Here is a 13,586-nt window from a genome sequence, read left to right on the forward strand (position 1 = left end):
TGCAGTCACTGTAGCAACAGCCTCAGAGCTAACGCAGCCACTCTAATCCAGCTGCTAAACATAGCTTTGTTTTCAAGAAGTAATGCATGTGTTGTATTTTTAGTCCAGAGACTACAGAATTTACAGTTATCTTTGTTTATATGCCTAAGATCAGGCTTTAAAATGTGTGGTAGCCACCAGCTGTGGGATGTGAGGTGATCTTGAGTCTCAAGAGCCCTGGATCAGGTTTCTGACATGGTATACAGAAGTATATGACCAGCTCCACCCCCTTATGGTGGCCAGTGGGCTATTCGCTCTCCCTGGCACAAGAGCTAAGGCACAGTTTCACCTACTGCAAGTTGTTCATCTTTGCTTAATTCTCAGTATGTTTCTTGCTTAAATATTATGACCCAAACAGAAAAATACTTTCACCTCCCTCCAGAAAAGGTGGGGTGAGGCTTGGTTTGTATTTCGTCACTAAGACAGTGACAGACAGGCATTGTTTTTGTTAACTGCTTTCGCTCTGGTTTTGGGCACATAAGAAGAGAGATACCCACTTATTATTTCTTAGTTGGTGAAGCAGTGAGGAATGTTCTTGGGTTCCGTGGCCTTGCATGAGCATTACCGGCAATGAAAAGAAACCAGTTTGGCCAAGTCTATTTTTCTTATTTTGGGTATTCACAATCACCAAAGTCACATTGGCCCTTCGTGCTATTAGGTCTCCTTCATAATCAAATTGTATTTAATTAAAGATGTCTGTAATATGAGGGCATTTCATAAGTACATTACCTGCAACAAAATCCTTTCCCTTCTTGTTCAGGGTGAAGATGGGAAACCAGGCACCAACGGTGTCCCAGGAGAACGTGGTGCTCCTGGTCCACAAGGTCCTATTGGACAGAGAGGCTTACCTGGAGAGCCCGGCAGAGACGTGAGTTGATGTGTTAGACCTTCCTGCTAGCTTGTGAGTTACGAACGGGAGATGCTGGGACTAAATATGCTTCATACAGCCTCCCTCAAGCACCTGATGCCCAGGGGCCTGGGCAGATGACGCTCTCACCTAAGGGAGTGTAGCCTGCTCTCTCTGCTATACCTTTTACTACCTGTGGACCACATCTCTGTCTCACTCGGAACTGAACAGGAGACTGCGCTGCCTCTACGCACACCAAATACTGCAGGGCTTGCAGACCTTTTATGGGCCGCTCCACCTTCAGGAACTCTTCCTTCTTAAAAACTCTGTCTGTCTTTGATGAGCATTATGTAAGCTTACTGGAAAACAAGCTGTCTCTCTATCATCCAGTACAGGAACAAACTGTACCGCTCTTTTTTCCCAGGGTAACCCTGGCTCAGATGGCTTGCCTGGACGTGACGGATCCCCAGGAGGCAAAGTAAGGAGTCACTAGTATCTTTAGATTGGCAAATCAATGTGATGTAGAGATGACAATATACATACTTCTGTGCTACGTATCTTGTTCCTTGAGCCCCTTATGCTTCACTGAATATGCTCCTTACACTGTAGTTCTGCAAAAATCTTAATTTATAATTGTGTCAACTGTTACTACCTGCAGGGTGACCGTGGTGAAAATGGCTCTCCTGGCCCTCCGGGACCTCCTGGCCACCCTGGACCTGCAGGTACCAGTGGTGCACCCGGAAAAGCTGGTGAAAGAGGATTTCAGGTAAGACCAAAGTTAATAGCTTCCTTCTTATTTACATACCTTTCCTACGCAGTCCGTTGCATGCTGTTATAAAGTGGAAGAGTAGTACGTTTGTTACTGTCATCGTTTCGTCGTGTTGAGGACATCTTCTATAAGAATTTCAAGGGAAAGACATCACAGTTTATGTTCCTGATAGCTGTACATAGATTTAAGTTCAAAATCCACATACTCATTGGGATGCCAAAAGGCACCTCATCCCACCAGGCCCTGGCTTAATTTCCATCTCATCTGCTGCTCATGCTGCACAAGCCATGTTATTTATTTAAACTAAGGGAGTAACTTTGGAAGTCTCCAAGGTATTTCCGAGGAGTGCTGACACCAGCACATCTTGAGTGCTGAGCACCTCACAGAATGAAGAAGGGGTCTAGTGCATGTGGTATGTATCAGTGCCTCCAAGCAGCTGAGTAAGACTTACGTCAGTAGAAAGAGGAACTGGCCAAAATTCTTGCTGATCCTATAGTGTGTGGAGCTTCCCCTTGTTTCCAAACAGCTGCTGGCTTTGAACATACTGCTTATCTGGAAGGAAAAAGGCAGTCCTGTCTATTCCCAGTGATCCACACCAACTTATTCTTACTGTGTTACAGGGTCCACCTGGCCCTCCTGGCTCTACTGGTCCTGCTGGTGCTCGTGGCCCTGCTGTAAGTCATATTTAAAGCATTTGTGGTATCATACATTCAGTATTTCCTGTTATTTGGGAATTTTTCTCATTTCTCTATGTGTCACTTCTATTGCAAATCTGCTTCTAAAGGGTCCTCAAGGTCCTCGCGGTGATAAAGGTGAAACCGGTGAACGAGGCAGCAACGGCATAAAGGGTCACAGAGGATTTCCCGGTACCCCTGGTCTCCCTGGCCCTCCTGTGAGTATTTTACATTGGATTGGGAATTACAGCTGTTCTTAGTTCCTGTGGTTTGGTTCCAGATAACTAGTTACCCTCAACTAATTTACTGAGGAAAAATAAAAAGTAGCAATAACCTTTGTAATTTGAATGGCAAACGTGTTCAGAAGTCCAGATTCCCTCTTCAACCTGAAATAAGTGTCGATGAACAATTAAGAAGCAGCTAGAAGGTAAAGCTGGGTTTACTAAATCCCTTTCAGCTACATGTCTGCCTCTGCCTGGAACAAACACTTTTTCCGTTGATTTATACAGGCTATTCCTGATTAAATTGGAAAAGATAGAAATAGGGGCTGAAATATTTGTGTATTAGAAATCTATGGTAGACAGATTTCTGAATCCATGAAAAAGCTACTCAGAGTCCAAAGACCTCTCTTCTCTCTGGCATCTTTTGCCGTAATTAATATTAGGAGCAAATGGGCATGAGACTGTGAACTTTGTCAACTGCTGACTGTAAACATGCATTGCCGTTTGGAACAGTTCTGAACAGCTGAAAGAGTAGAAGGGTAATAGGCAGGCACACCCTTGGTATTTAAAAGAAATAACATTTCTAAGAGGGATTTGTACTGAAACGAACCATTAACAGCACTCCCAATACAAGTGAGGAGGAAGGAACCAAAACTCACCTGTAGTTAATCTACCAGCGATGGCAAACCGATGGAATACCAACCTCTTTAACAGCATTCTATAACCCCTTCTCTCACTTACAGCACGAGAAAAATAAGTCTGATAAATCCTCATTTACGCTGACAGGGAGATGATGAATCATTTTTCAACACATGACTTGGGTCTTTCTGCTGTGTGCACGCAGCAAATATTTTAGCACATTTGAAAACATGAGTGTCCCTCAAATTATTTAAATGACTTTTCTGGTAACGGGATCTTACAGTAATATGCAGCATTTTAGCCTATTGCCATGTCATCTTATCAACACAAGATTTCAGCCAAAGCTCGATGCTGTCATTTGGCTTTCTTGCATTATTGCATCATTGCATCACTTGCATTTTTTGATGTAGAGAACATCAGATAATTTTTTTTCTGGAATGCAACTATTCTTTCACTTACCTGACACAGGCTTTTTGTAAGGATATATTTCATATCATCCTAAAGATATTTCAGTGTCTCTGTTCAAGGTACACCCAGCTAGGTACAAGCTATTACGATGTATCTTTTCTTCACAGGGTCCCCTGGGTCCACAAGGTGCAATCGGAAGTCCGGGAGCTTCAGGTGCAAGGGTAAGAAAAGCTCCTTACTCAGCATAACCGGAAAGATGATGCAGACCGTTTGGTTAAAAAAAGAATTAGTTGGCCACCTTAACAGGCAACGGCTGCAGAAAGACACCTGATAAATCGTACAGAAACGTTGGAATCTCTCACTAAGTATTTCTGCATTCTATTATTTGTGTTCGTTGTTCTAGGGTCCCCCAGGACCAGCTGGGCCACCTGGAAAAGATGGTACAAGTGGTTATCCAGGTCCAATTGGTCCTCCCGGCCCCCGTGGGAACAGAGGTGAAAGTGGCCCCGCAGTAAGTAAACTGTGCCCGCTCAAGCAGAGTCACCTTCAGGGATGCTTTGTAAAGCACAGGGTGCTCTTCTGTACTTCAGAGAGAGGGTGTGTGGTAGGAGGTATCCAGCTGTCAAGGCTGAAGCCAGACAAATACACGTCGTTTGCAGTTCAGCGTAGCTGTTGATGCACTGGGCAGCGTTCGCCTCGCATAATCGTTGATTTTTCTGTGTACAAGGGGAGCGGGGCAGGGTCTCCTGTTCAGTTCAGAGCACCAACTCCCGCTGGGCCTTGGAAGCCATGCAGTGGCTGTCCTGGGCTCCTGCAGAGAGGCCAGTGCTGCGCAGGCCATCGGCAGAGTCACTCCTAAAGCCAAGAAGTGGTTTTTCTCTGTGTTTTGGTGGAAAGAGTTCCTTCTCCAAGCCCAGACAGAAAGAGGACAGCCACAGCTTGACAAAATTTGAAAAAGAAAATTCCAGTTTTAGGAAAACAAAGGCCTGGAAAGTCTAGCAGATGATCATAGATAGCAAGTGCCATTATTTGATGAATCAGTGAATTCAGTGTTTACGTGAGAATTCCCATTTTTCAAGATGAGAGCCCGCACCGACTTTTAGTTTTACCTTAGTGATCTCCACTCAGCGCTATGTTCACTATTTCTTTAGGGTCCACCAGGCCAGCCTGGTCTTCCTGGTCCTTCTGGTCCTCCTGGTCCATGTTGTGGTGGTGCAGCTTCCTTGGGTGCTGGTGAAAAGGGTCCAGTGGGCTATGGCTATGAATATCGTGATGAGCCAAAAGAAAATGATATCAATCTGGGTGACATCATATCTTCAATGAAATCAATTAACAACCAGATTGAGAACATCATTAGTCCCGATGGGTCGCGGAAGAACCCAGCTCGTAACTGCAGAGACCTGAAGTTCTGCCATCCCGAGCTCAAGAGCGGTATGTCAGGTTTTTGTTTTCACCAGTGCTGGTAGATCTTGATTTATCCTCCTGAAGGCGATTGCCTGTGGGTATTTAAATGCTATGAAAATGTCTTCTTTTTTATACAAATGTCATTGCAAAGATAATAGATGTTAATGATTTTAAACTTTAATTTACTGTGCATTTACACACCACATACACTGACTTCAACTCCACTCCTTACATGCTTAGAAGTGGGTGTTTGTTTATAGAATTTTAGGGAAAAATACCCCCTGAAAAGTTCTGTATTTATTTCAAATGTCAGTCATCTTACAGCATTCACAGGAACTCAATATATTTTTATATAATGTTATTTTCTGTGGCATTTTTCTGTCAAAATTAACATGTTTCCTGATTTGGCTCAAGAATCTGGCATAGAAATGAGCTTCACCATCACACAGAGATTGTTCTCCAAATACATTAAAGCCCAAATATATTCATTCTAACCTCTAGGAGAGTACTGGATTGATCCTAACCAAGGCTGCAGGATGGATGCTATTAAAGTATACTGTAATATGGAAACCGGTGAGACGTGCCTCAGCGCTAACCCCGGCACCGTGCCAAGGAAGAACTGGTGGAGCAGCGAAAGCAGTGCAATGAAACACGTTTGGTTTGGAGAATCTATGAATGGAGGCTTCCAGGTAAGAAATTACCCCCAGCTCACAGCCCAAATGTGGTACAAATACTGTACTCGCACGCCTCACAACACACTAAAAAATAGTAATAAAGCTCAGCTACACACTCAGTGGGTGAAACAACCACTGTATGGACTGTCCCTCGACACAACTGAAGAAAAACTGTTGCTTATGTGTTGTACTCTACAGTTCAGCTACGGAGATCCTGAGCTTCCAGAGGATGTCTCGGAAGTTCAGCTGGCCTTCCTCCGCATCCTCTCCAGCCGTGCCTCCCAGAACATCACCTACCACTGCAAGAACAGCATTGCCTACATGGATCAAGCCAGTGGGAATGTTAAAAAAGCCCTGAAACTGATGAGCTCTATGGAAAGTGAGATCAAGGCTGAAGGAAACAGCAAATTCACATACGCTGTTCTGGAAGACGGCTGTACTGTAAGTACTCAAGACTTTAGTGTGGTAGTTTAACAACTCATTCCCTCTACAGCACTAGACCCATAGCACAGGAAGAGCACGCTTTGCATGACCTAGGTAAGGAAGGGACAGAGTTACACCTCGCTGGGGCAAAGTAGGTTCTGTACACCAGAAGCCTCACTCCTGTACAGCTGTAGGAAGTGAGGCGCACTCCCCCTTCAATCTGTGCTCTACAGGTCTCTCCTTGCGTTAAAGTCAGTCAGTGATGTCACAGTGACCAAGTTTTGATCCATCCCATGTCATCTCTAAAACTAAGAGTAATAGGACTCAGTCACACAAAAAATCAAGGCTAGCTGCTTCAAGCCACGGGCTACGATTACGGGAAGGGGCACTCCCCATCACATCGCAGATGCAGCATGGCTTTACTGTGCCCTGCTTGCTGCAGTAGGAAGCACTGCCGAGGAGCAGTGACATTCCACGAGCATCTGCAGCCTCCTCAGTAGCAAACACAAAACACCATAACAGCACCCGCAGTTTGAGGTCCCAAAAACACAGCGAACACTGAGTAAATGGCCAACCTGCTCTTGAAGGCTGCATGAACACAGCTGCTTTGCCACTTTGTGGCCCTTTCTTTAACACGACCACCAAGAGCTCCCTCATTGCTGCTGTCACATTTTCCTGAGGCCAAAGCTGCTTCCCAAGCAGAATAGTCAGTTCTACCATCTTCCGGCACGGAGAGCACATCTCAGTCCTGCGTCCGTCAGGGTGCTGGCACCGCTCCAGAGTACCCTCCTGTCCATCAGGATCCCATCCCTTCTGAGCTGCGAGCTCTACAACCCCACAAGACCTTCTTCAAAAGGTCCAGAAAGGAAGAACGTCAACCTACATGTTCATTTCCGCAGGGCCTGCAGCCGCGTTTCGCGGGGCAGAGAGAGACACATCGATACGGAAAGATAAAGTACAAAATCCAGTCGACTGCAGGATAACTTTCGCGTAGCCCAGAGCTGACTTCTCTAACGTGGGGTTTTGTTTTCTTTCCCCTTTAACTTGACAGAAACACACCGGCGAATGGGGTAAAACGGTCTTTGAATACAGAACGCGCAAGACAATGCGGTTACCTGTGGTCGATATCGCACCCATAGATATCGGTGGTCCTGATCAGGAATTTGGCGTGGACGTTGGCCCGGTCTGCTTCTTATAAGTCAAAGATCCTGCTCTTTCTGAAACCCCAGCAAACAGATTCACACTCCAACTGTGCTCCTTTGTTTTAGCCTCGTCAGCTAGTACAGGGTCCATCTGTATCCCAGTTATTTATTAACAAAATTTCTGGGGGAGAAATCAATTTGATATCAAGGGTTAATTTTTCGCTATTACACGAAGTACAGTAAAAATGCTTTTTTCTCTATTTTTTTTTTACCAAATTTCATCTTCAGAACATGTCTCCTTGGTGCTATAATACAACTTCAACACTTAATAAAACAACACTGTGTCCAATGAGTTGAATGTTAGCCAATTTACAAAGCACTGATTGCTCCCAGTACCAAAGTTTACCCTTCTTCCCGAGGTGCAGTCCGTAAAGCTAGGAAGACCTCCCTGTTTCAACTACCTCAACATGGACAGAAACTGGGATGTGTCTGATGAGTCAAACCAAAAATCAGTCAAAGGAACCAAGCAAAACACACTGGACCGCTTGGTCGGTGCGGTGGAAGCATGTGGTACAAAATCGCCTGTCTGTACTGATTCGCTGTGGAAGTACAGGTTCACGCCGTCCAGTAACTCCTCCATGCCAGCAGTCACCCGATTTTCTTGTTGGATTGTATTCTGTTATCAAAGGTGCTTCTCTACTTTCCTGTCATTGCTGGTCAAGACCACTAAAATTAGGGAAGTGTAAAAGACTAATATGATGGTGCTAATGTATTTTTCACTCCTAACTCTGCAAGTCAGGGTTATTGACTTGCTGAAAAAAAAAAAGGCAAAGGATTTAACGCAGTCGTAAATGTCTCCTGTCGCGGATCGCCATTGGCATGTCATAGTGGAGACTTCTCCCCTCACTCTGTCCAAGTCAATAGAGGTGCCAAATTGTGAACAACTTCTGTCACGTTAACACATCTATAGTGTTGAAGGTTAACCATCTTTGTAAGCTTTTATATGGTTGTTGGTCTATTCCTTACAGAGACACATAATAAAATATCTTAATAAAACTCCTTGTTGTTTCATAAAACTGACCTCCTTTAATTATTATTTTACCATTTGTTTCTCTTCCTTCAAAGAGCTTAGGAAGACAGGAGCCATCTCTGGTATGACTGTAACTGATTCCTCTAAGATACTGTGTCCGAAGGGGAACGTGGGAAGCCTGAGGGATGGTGTTAACGGTCAGTAACCACCCCAAGCACAGCCCAGGGCACCAGCGGCTTGGTGAAGCTGGCAAGCTAAGCGTCTCGGGTTGTTACAGCCACTGGAGCTGCACAACCAAGCCACCCCCAGATCTTAGCAGAAGTTGAAGGACGTGCAGTTACCACGGTAGTTTGCCCTTACCTGAGCTTCAGGCCAGAGGGAAGACAGTCGCACACCAGAATCCAGGCCTGAAACCTCTCCCAGAGGGAGAGGCTGGTAGATGCTGCTCAGTCTTTCCCGTGAAGGAAGATACAGCACCTGCTCCCACTCTGTTTCTGTGTTCCACAGCCCCAGGTTGTTAAAGACCCTCTAAAACAAGGCCAGACAAGAAAAATTAGGGAGAAAAACATTCAAATTCTTCAAGGTTCCCACTGATGATTGTGGATTGTGCACCCAGCTTGAACCAAGCTGGAAAACTAGGCAGAGAAATGCTTTTTTTTAAGAAACCTCAACAGATCCGAGTCTGAGCTGACACTGCCCTGGCATCACAGAACTTGGATGTGCCCACGCAGAAGCAGAACACGAGGGTCTGGGGCAACCTTAACCTTAACCGCATAAACGCAGCCTCAGCGCAGGCAGGACTACTTAATGCAGCGTAACAGAACAGTGCCAGCAATTCATGAACTTACCGGCTCTCGCAGGAAACCGCCTCACGTCACGGTGAAAATAGCTGTCGTTTGTGGAACATGAGAACTCCTCGTACGCAATAATGTTCATCTGACGTAAATGACATGGCAGGAAGCCTTTTGATTGCAGCTGAATCTTTATGAAGGCAGCTGGTAAGAATGCTGCCCAGGGGAGGATGCATTGAAAATACCTGTGTTTGCTCCTGACGGCAGAAAACCAACCACCAACCAGCCTCTGATCCGCAGTACTGCTGTGGCTGAGGGAGTGACAGCTCGCAATTACTCACCCTTAAAACTGACAGTTTGAGGCCTTTTTTCTAAAGAAAATGTATAGTCATCAAGTCTCAGATTAATAGTTTCGACTAATGAAGGGTAATTACTGCAACGTTTGCAGAAAACACAAAGAAAGAGCCGAGACCATCATAAAATGATCTACTTGACTCAAACACAGTTACTTTTCCAGAGGCTCGCTTGTTAAGGCACCATGACTCCGATACTTCTCTCCTTTTATGGAAAGGTCTTGAGATAACAGAAATATGAAACAGATCAGGTACAAGAATCACCTTAGAGGATACGGCTAGGCTTTGGAAGGTTTGGACCATAATCCTGTATTTTTACTCCGATTTACTGTGTCAGACTGCAAAAGGCTGCGTTTTTTAATTTTACTTAGGAAATCTAATGGAAAGAAAAAAAGCCTTACCTGAGACCTGCAGGCTAACAGCATCATTGCCCATGGTCGTAGAGCAGCACATCCCGGTCACAGATCACAGCGGCTCTGGGAATAACCCGGTTTCTCACCCGTAACTAACAGCGGCCTTTCAAGGCCGTACAGAAACACCAGCACCCGCTGTCAGGCTCTAAGCTGAACCTGGGCACTAGCCCGAGTGCATCTGCCTTCGGCACGTAACTCTGAAGGTGTGCGAGCGAAGAAGAAAAGGTGCTGTGGTCTGCACAGCAGAGACAGGTTGACAGCAGTTGAAAGAGGGGCACAGGCAGACAAGGAAAGAAGCTGCCCACACAGTCGTAGGAGTGATGTAAGAGATTTCTCCTGATCCACAGCTGCTTATCCAGTCACACTATGCCAACTGCTATTCCTTCGCTTCAAAGCACCACATCACAATCGCTCTTTGGGGAAAATGAGAAACAAACCCAAAAAACCCTCAAAAAAACTCTGCATCACCGAGACTCCCAGATCATACCAGCAGCTTTACGGTACCACAGATTCAGGTTTTAGCGTTTCCTCAGGACCTCACCTTTCCCACTAACTGCCAGTTACCACCTGACGCTGTAGCTCTTTGGCAAGCCCACAGAGCTTTCCTTCAGGTGACGGCGGGCTGCCTGTTGTCTGCAGCACAGCCCAGCCAACCCCTCTCACAGCAAAGCCTTGCCTGATCATGCCTTGATTTCAAAGAGACCGTAAGCACCTGTGGGTCACTCGCGCACAGCCTTCGCTCCCCGTGGGCAGTAGGGAAGGCACTCTCCCTCGCCGTCGTATCTAGCAGCTCTGTGGCTCCTGGCACTGCTCTAGAAACCCCACAAGCCCCGTTCACGCCCCGCAATGGGTGCAGTGTCAGAGGTCGCTGCAGCAGCAGCTTGGCCTCAGCAACCTTCTGTGTTGGAGGTGCCCGACTAGGGACAGCTGCTGCCAGAGAGGAGCCGTCCAAGGAGTGGGTGTCTCTGCAGCTCTTCACCTCAGGGGTGAGTCTGCCGCTGGAACCAGGGCAACCAATGGTTTATGACTGAGTTGTGGTGGCTTCTGCATCTGAAGAGCTGCTAGGATTTTTTCCTAAAGCTGGCTAACGATCAACAGCTCTTCTTGCTATGAAAAGGAAACTAGGCATTCCAGTAAGCAGCAGTGTAATTTGGAACCCTCACTTAGTTGTGACATCAGCTACGTACCCTTAAGCCTCTACTCGCAGGCAGTAACTTGGAGGAAGAGCTGTTTGAGAACTTTGAATTCTTGAAGGGTAAAGGTCTTCCCAGCACACACTGCCATGCCATGGCTCTCCTGATAGCTTTAGTACAGAAACCTCAGCCCCAGTGGTCCTTGACAGCTGCCTGTTGCTTACTTAAGCTGGCAAACGTGTCGTTTTGGGGGACTGGTTACGGTAACTCAGCGTCACTGCAGTCACCACGCTGGGGCATACCGCTTATTACACATAACACACCCGTTTCAACCAGACGGAAACCTTAATGGCTCTTCAGAACATCTTACCCGTTTCTTGCTACCAGGGAAGGAAGTCTGGTCTGGCAGGCTCCGATTTTGACACGAAGCGCCCCTCTTCTCAAGTGGGAATAACGAGCCACTTGGACAAAACTTAGACCACAGTAACGTATTAAGTATTTCCATTATGATTTAGCATTTTAAATCTACACGAGCTTGTAGTCGGATGGCTGTGACTGTACCTTGTTATGCTCCCAAAGAACACCTGTAGAAACCTGGACTTAAAGTATTAGAGGAGGAAGATATTTTGCCGGAGGCTTCCGGACTGGGGAGATGGAGGGCTGCTTACTGTGTCTCTGCTTACCTGTGTACTGGGAGGAGGCGAGAGGCAGTTCACCCTACCCTGGGGGATTGCTCTTCCAGGATGAACGAAGTCTCCCAGAACAAAATCCTGGTGGTCTTGTCTTCCTGCCTGTTGTCTCAGGACAACAACAGCCCCAGCCTAGAGGGTGTTGTCTGGAAGCACTGACTGTAACCCACGCTGCCACCTGACACCCCCTTCCTAGGCAGCCACTGGTCATCGCGTTTTCTGGTTCATGCCATCAGCTGTCCCGGCAGAGCTATGCTAAGCCAGAATTGCTCTTGGCCAGAGGGGGTTCATGTGGAACTGCATGGCCTCCTTTCTGTGCCCCCCTAGCCAGGGACAGCTCTGGATTAAGGGTCACATCTAAGTTTTCATGCTGAACCTGCATCCACGCCCACTGAGACCGCAGTCATTGGAGATTGCTCTTGGAGGCCCTGCAGATGTCCTGGTTTCCGTGGGCTTTTGTGAATGTTCCTGTCGTAACTCACACATTTCAGCTTTACTGGATTCGTTACAGTAACTGCAGGAAACCTGGGAACGTCTGCTCCGTTCTCCTTTCAGTTCGGTAGCGTCTGCGAAGCAGAGATGATTCCTATCAGGGAACGGCTGAACTGGTAGGGCGGCAGGACATGCATTTGCCTTACTCTGCTTTTCCCGTAGGATCACAGCATGTTCCTTCGGGGGCAGAGGCTCCTAAACTAACGTGACAGCTCCTACAACTGTCACCACCTTACGTCAGTGTTGTGTGTCTTCACTGCAGGACAGATTGCTCCTACCAGGCACGTACAAATACCTTGGTGAAGTCTCTAGGCGTGTACCAGTGTCGTCTGTTGTAACTGGTGGCTTCTGTACCCAGAGTTCCGTGCAGCTGATTGGGCCAAAAAGCAGTTGAGAGAGGAACTTGCCTGGGTTTTTCTTCCTAAATCGGGTTGCAGCCATCACGGGAGGGTGGATAGGTCGTAATACCTCAGGTGAGGAACTAATTTTGCAATAGAAGCATTTGACAGTGCGCCATTTCTGATAGGGGGAACGCAACAGATCATGATGATGATGAAATATTATTTAGAGAAACCGGAGCTAAGCCAGAGCTTATAGAACGGAAAGAAAAATGTGCAAGAAATTAGCATGTAGGAGATGGGGGAAAAAATTGACTCTTCCAGCATCTGGCTCAAACCAAGTGTTGCCTGACACCTTAATCCCTTTCTAGGCCTTCTCCCAGGAAATGGTAAAACATGTAGTGCTGACAGCACAACAGATACAGTGGCAGTCAAGCTCCCTGAGTTTTATCCTCTGTAGTGTAAAGTGTTTCAGGTTTAGTATTTGCATCACTCTGCTCAGGTCCTCCTCAACACTGTCCAATCCATTGGCTCGATGTGTCCTTTCTTCTCCGTCTTGTGGAAAACTCAGATTGTTTCTTTTACTGTTCCTAAAGAGACCAGGCAATCATCAACTCCGGAACGAGCAGCAACATCACAAGAAAGCTGGTTTTCTGTTCCTAGTTTGCCCCTTGTGACCATAGATGCCCTCCCCTGGGGCAGGCAGGGTCTAAAGCAGGTGATTCTTAATCGGGATTCACCACACGCGCCATGATGGTTCTCAGGATCTCTGTGTGATACGCTAAGTGTTCCATCTGGTTTCAACACGGGCTGCACCCCTGAAGAGCAGGGGAGCAGGTAGCGTAGGCTGCCTTAACACATTCTACCTTGAAGCAACTGAATCTAGTACTCACCTAGCAGCTTCCCTCAAGAAGGCCTGAACTCTGCAGAACATGCTTGAAATCACACGCTTCAACAAAAATCCTTAAAATCCTAGCAAGCCAATCGTAATCCGTTGGACAGAACGTGGAACAAAAATGATTTTTCTGCCCCTGTAACATAAACACACGGTTTGGCCAACTGGGTCCGTGGGTCCGCAGTTCCTTTGGCATTTCTATTGCTGGTACT

The 13,586-nt window shown here is 46.5% G+C and overlaps 1 protein-coding gene across 1 annotated transcript in view; it reads left to right on the plus strand.

Moving 5' to 3' along the window:
- Positions 1–8,316, plus strand: part of COL3A1 (collagen, type III, alpha 1) — a gene marked incomplete at its 5' end in the record, with an annotated part of 25,295 nt that extends 16,979 nt beyond the window's left edge. The window contains 11 exons of the mRNA XM_010157201.1: positions 800–907; positions 1,311–1,364; positions 1,545–1,652; positions 2,276–2,329; positions 2,440–2,547; positions 3,765–3,818; positions 4,001–4,108; positions 4,749–5,028; positions 5,503–5,690; positions 5,874–6,116; positions 7,150–8,316. Of these exons, the coding sequence (XP_010155503.1) occupies positions 800–907; positions 1,311–1,364; positions 1,545–1,652; positions 2,276–2,329; positions 2,440–2,547; positions 3,765–3,818; positions 4,001–4,108; positions 4,749–5,028; positions 5,503–5,690; positions 5,874–6,116; positions 7,150–7,296 (1,452 nt within the window). The remainder of the gene's footprint in view (positions 1–799; positions 908–1,310; positions 1,365–1,544; positions 1,653–2,275; positions 2,330–2,439; positions 2,548–3,764; positions 3,819–4,000; positions 4,109–4,748; positions 5,029–5,502; positions 5,691–5,873; positions 6,117–7,149) is intronic.
- Between the last annotated feature and the right edge of the window lie 5,270 nt (positions 8,317–13,586).

The sequence above is a fragment of the Eurypyga helias genome, unplaced genomic scaffold (genome assembly GCF_000690775.1).
Source record: "Eurypyga helias isolate BGI_N326 unplaced genomic scaffold, ASM69077v1 scaffold15820, whole genome shotgun sequence".
Lineage (NCBI taxonomy): Eukaryota > Metazoa > Chordata > Aves > Eurypygiformes > Eurypygidae > Eurypyga > Eurypyga helias.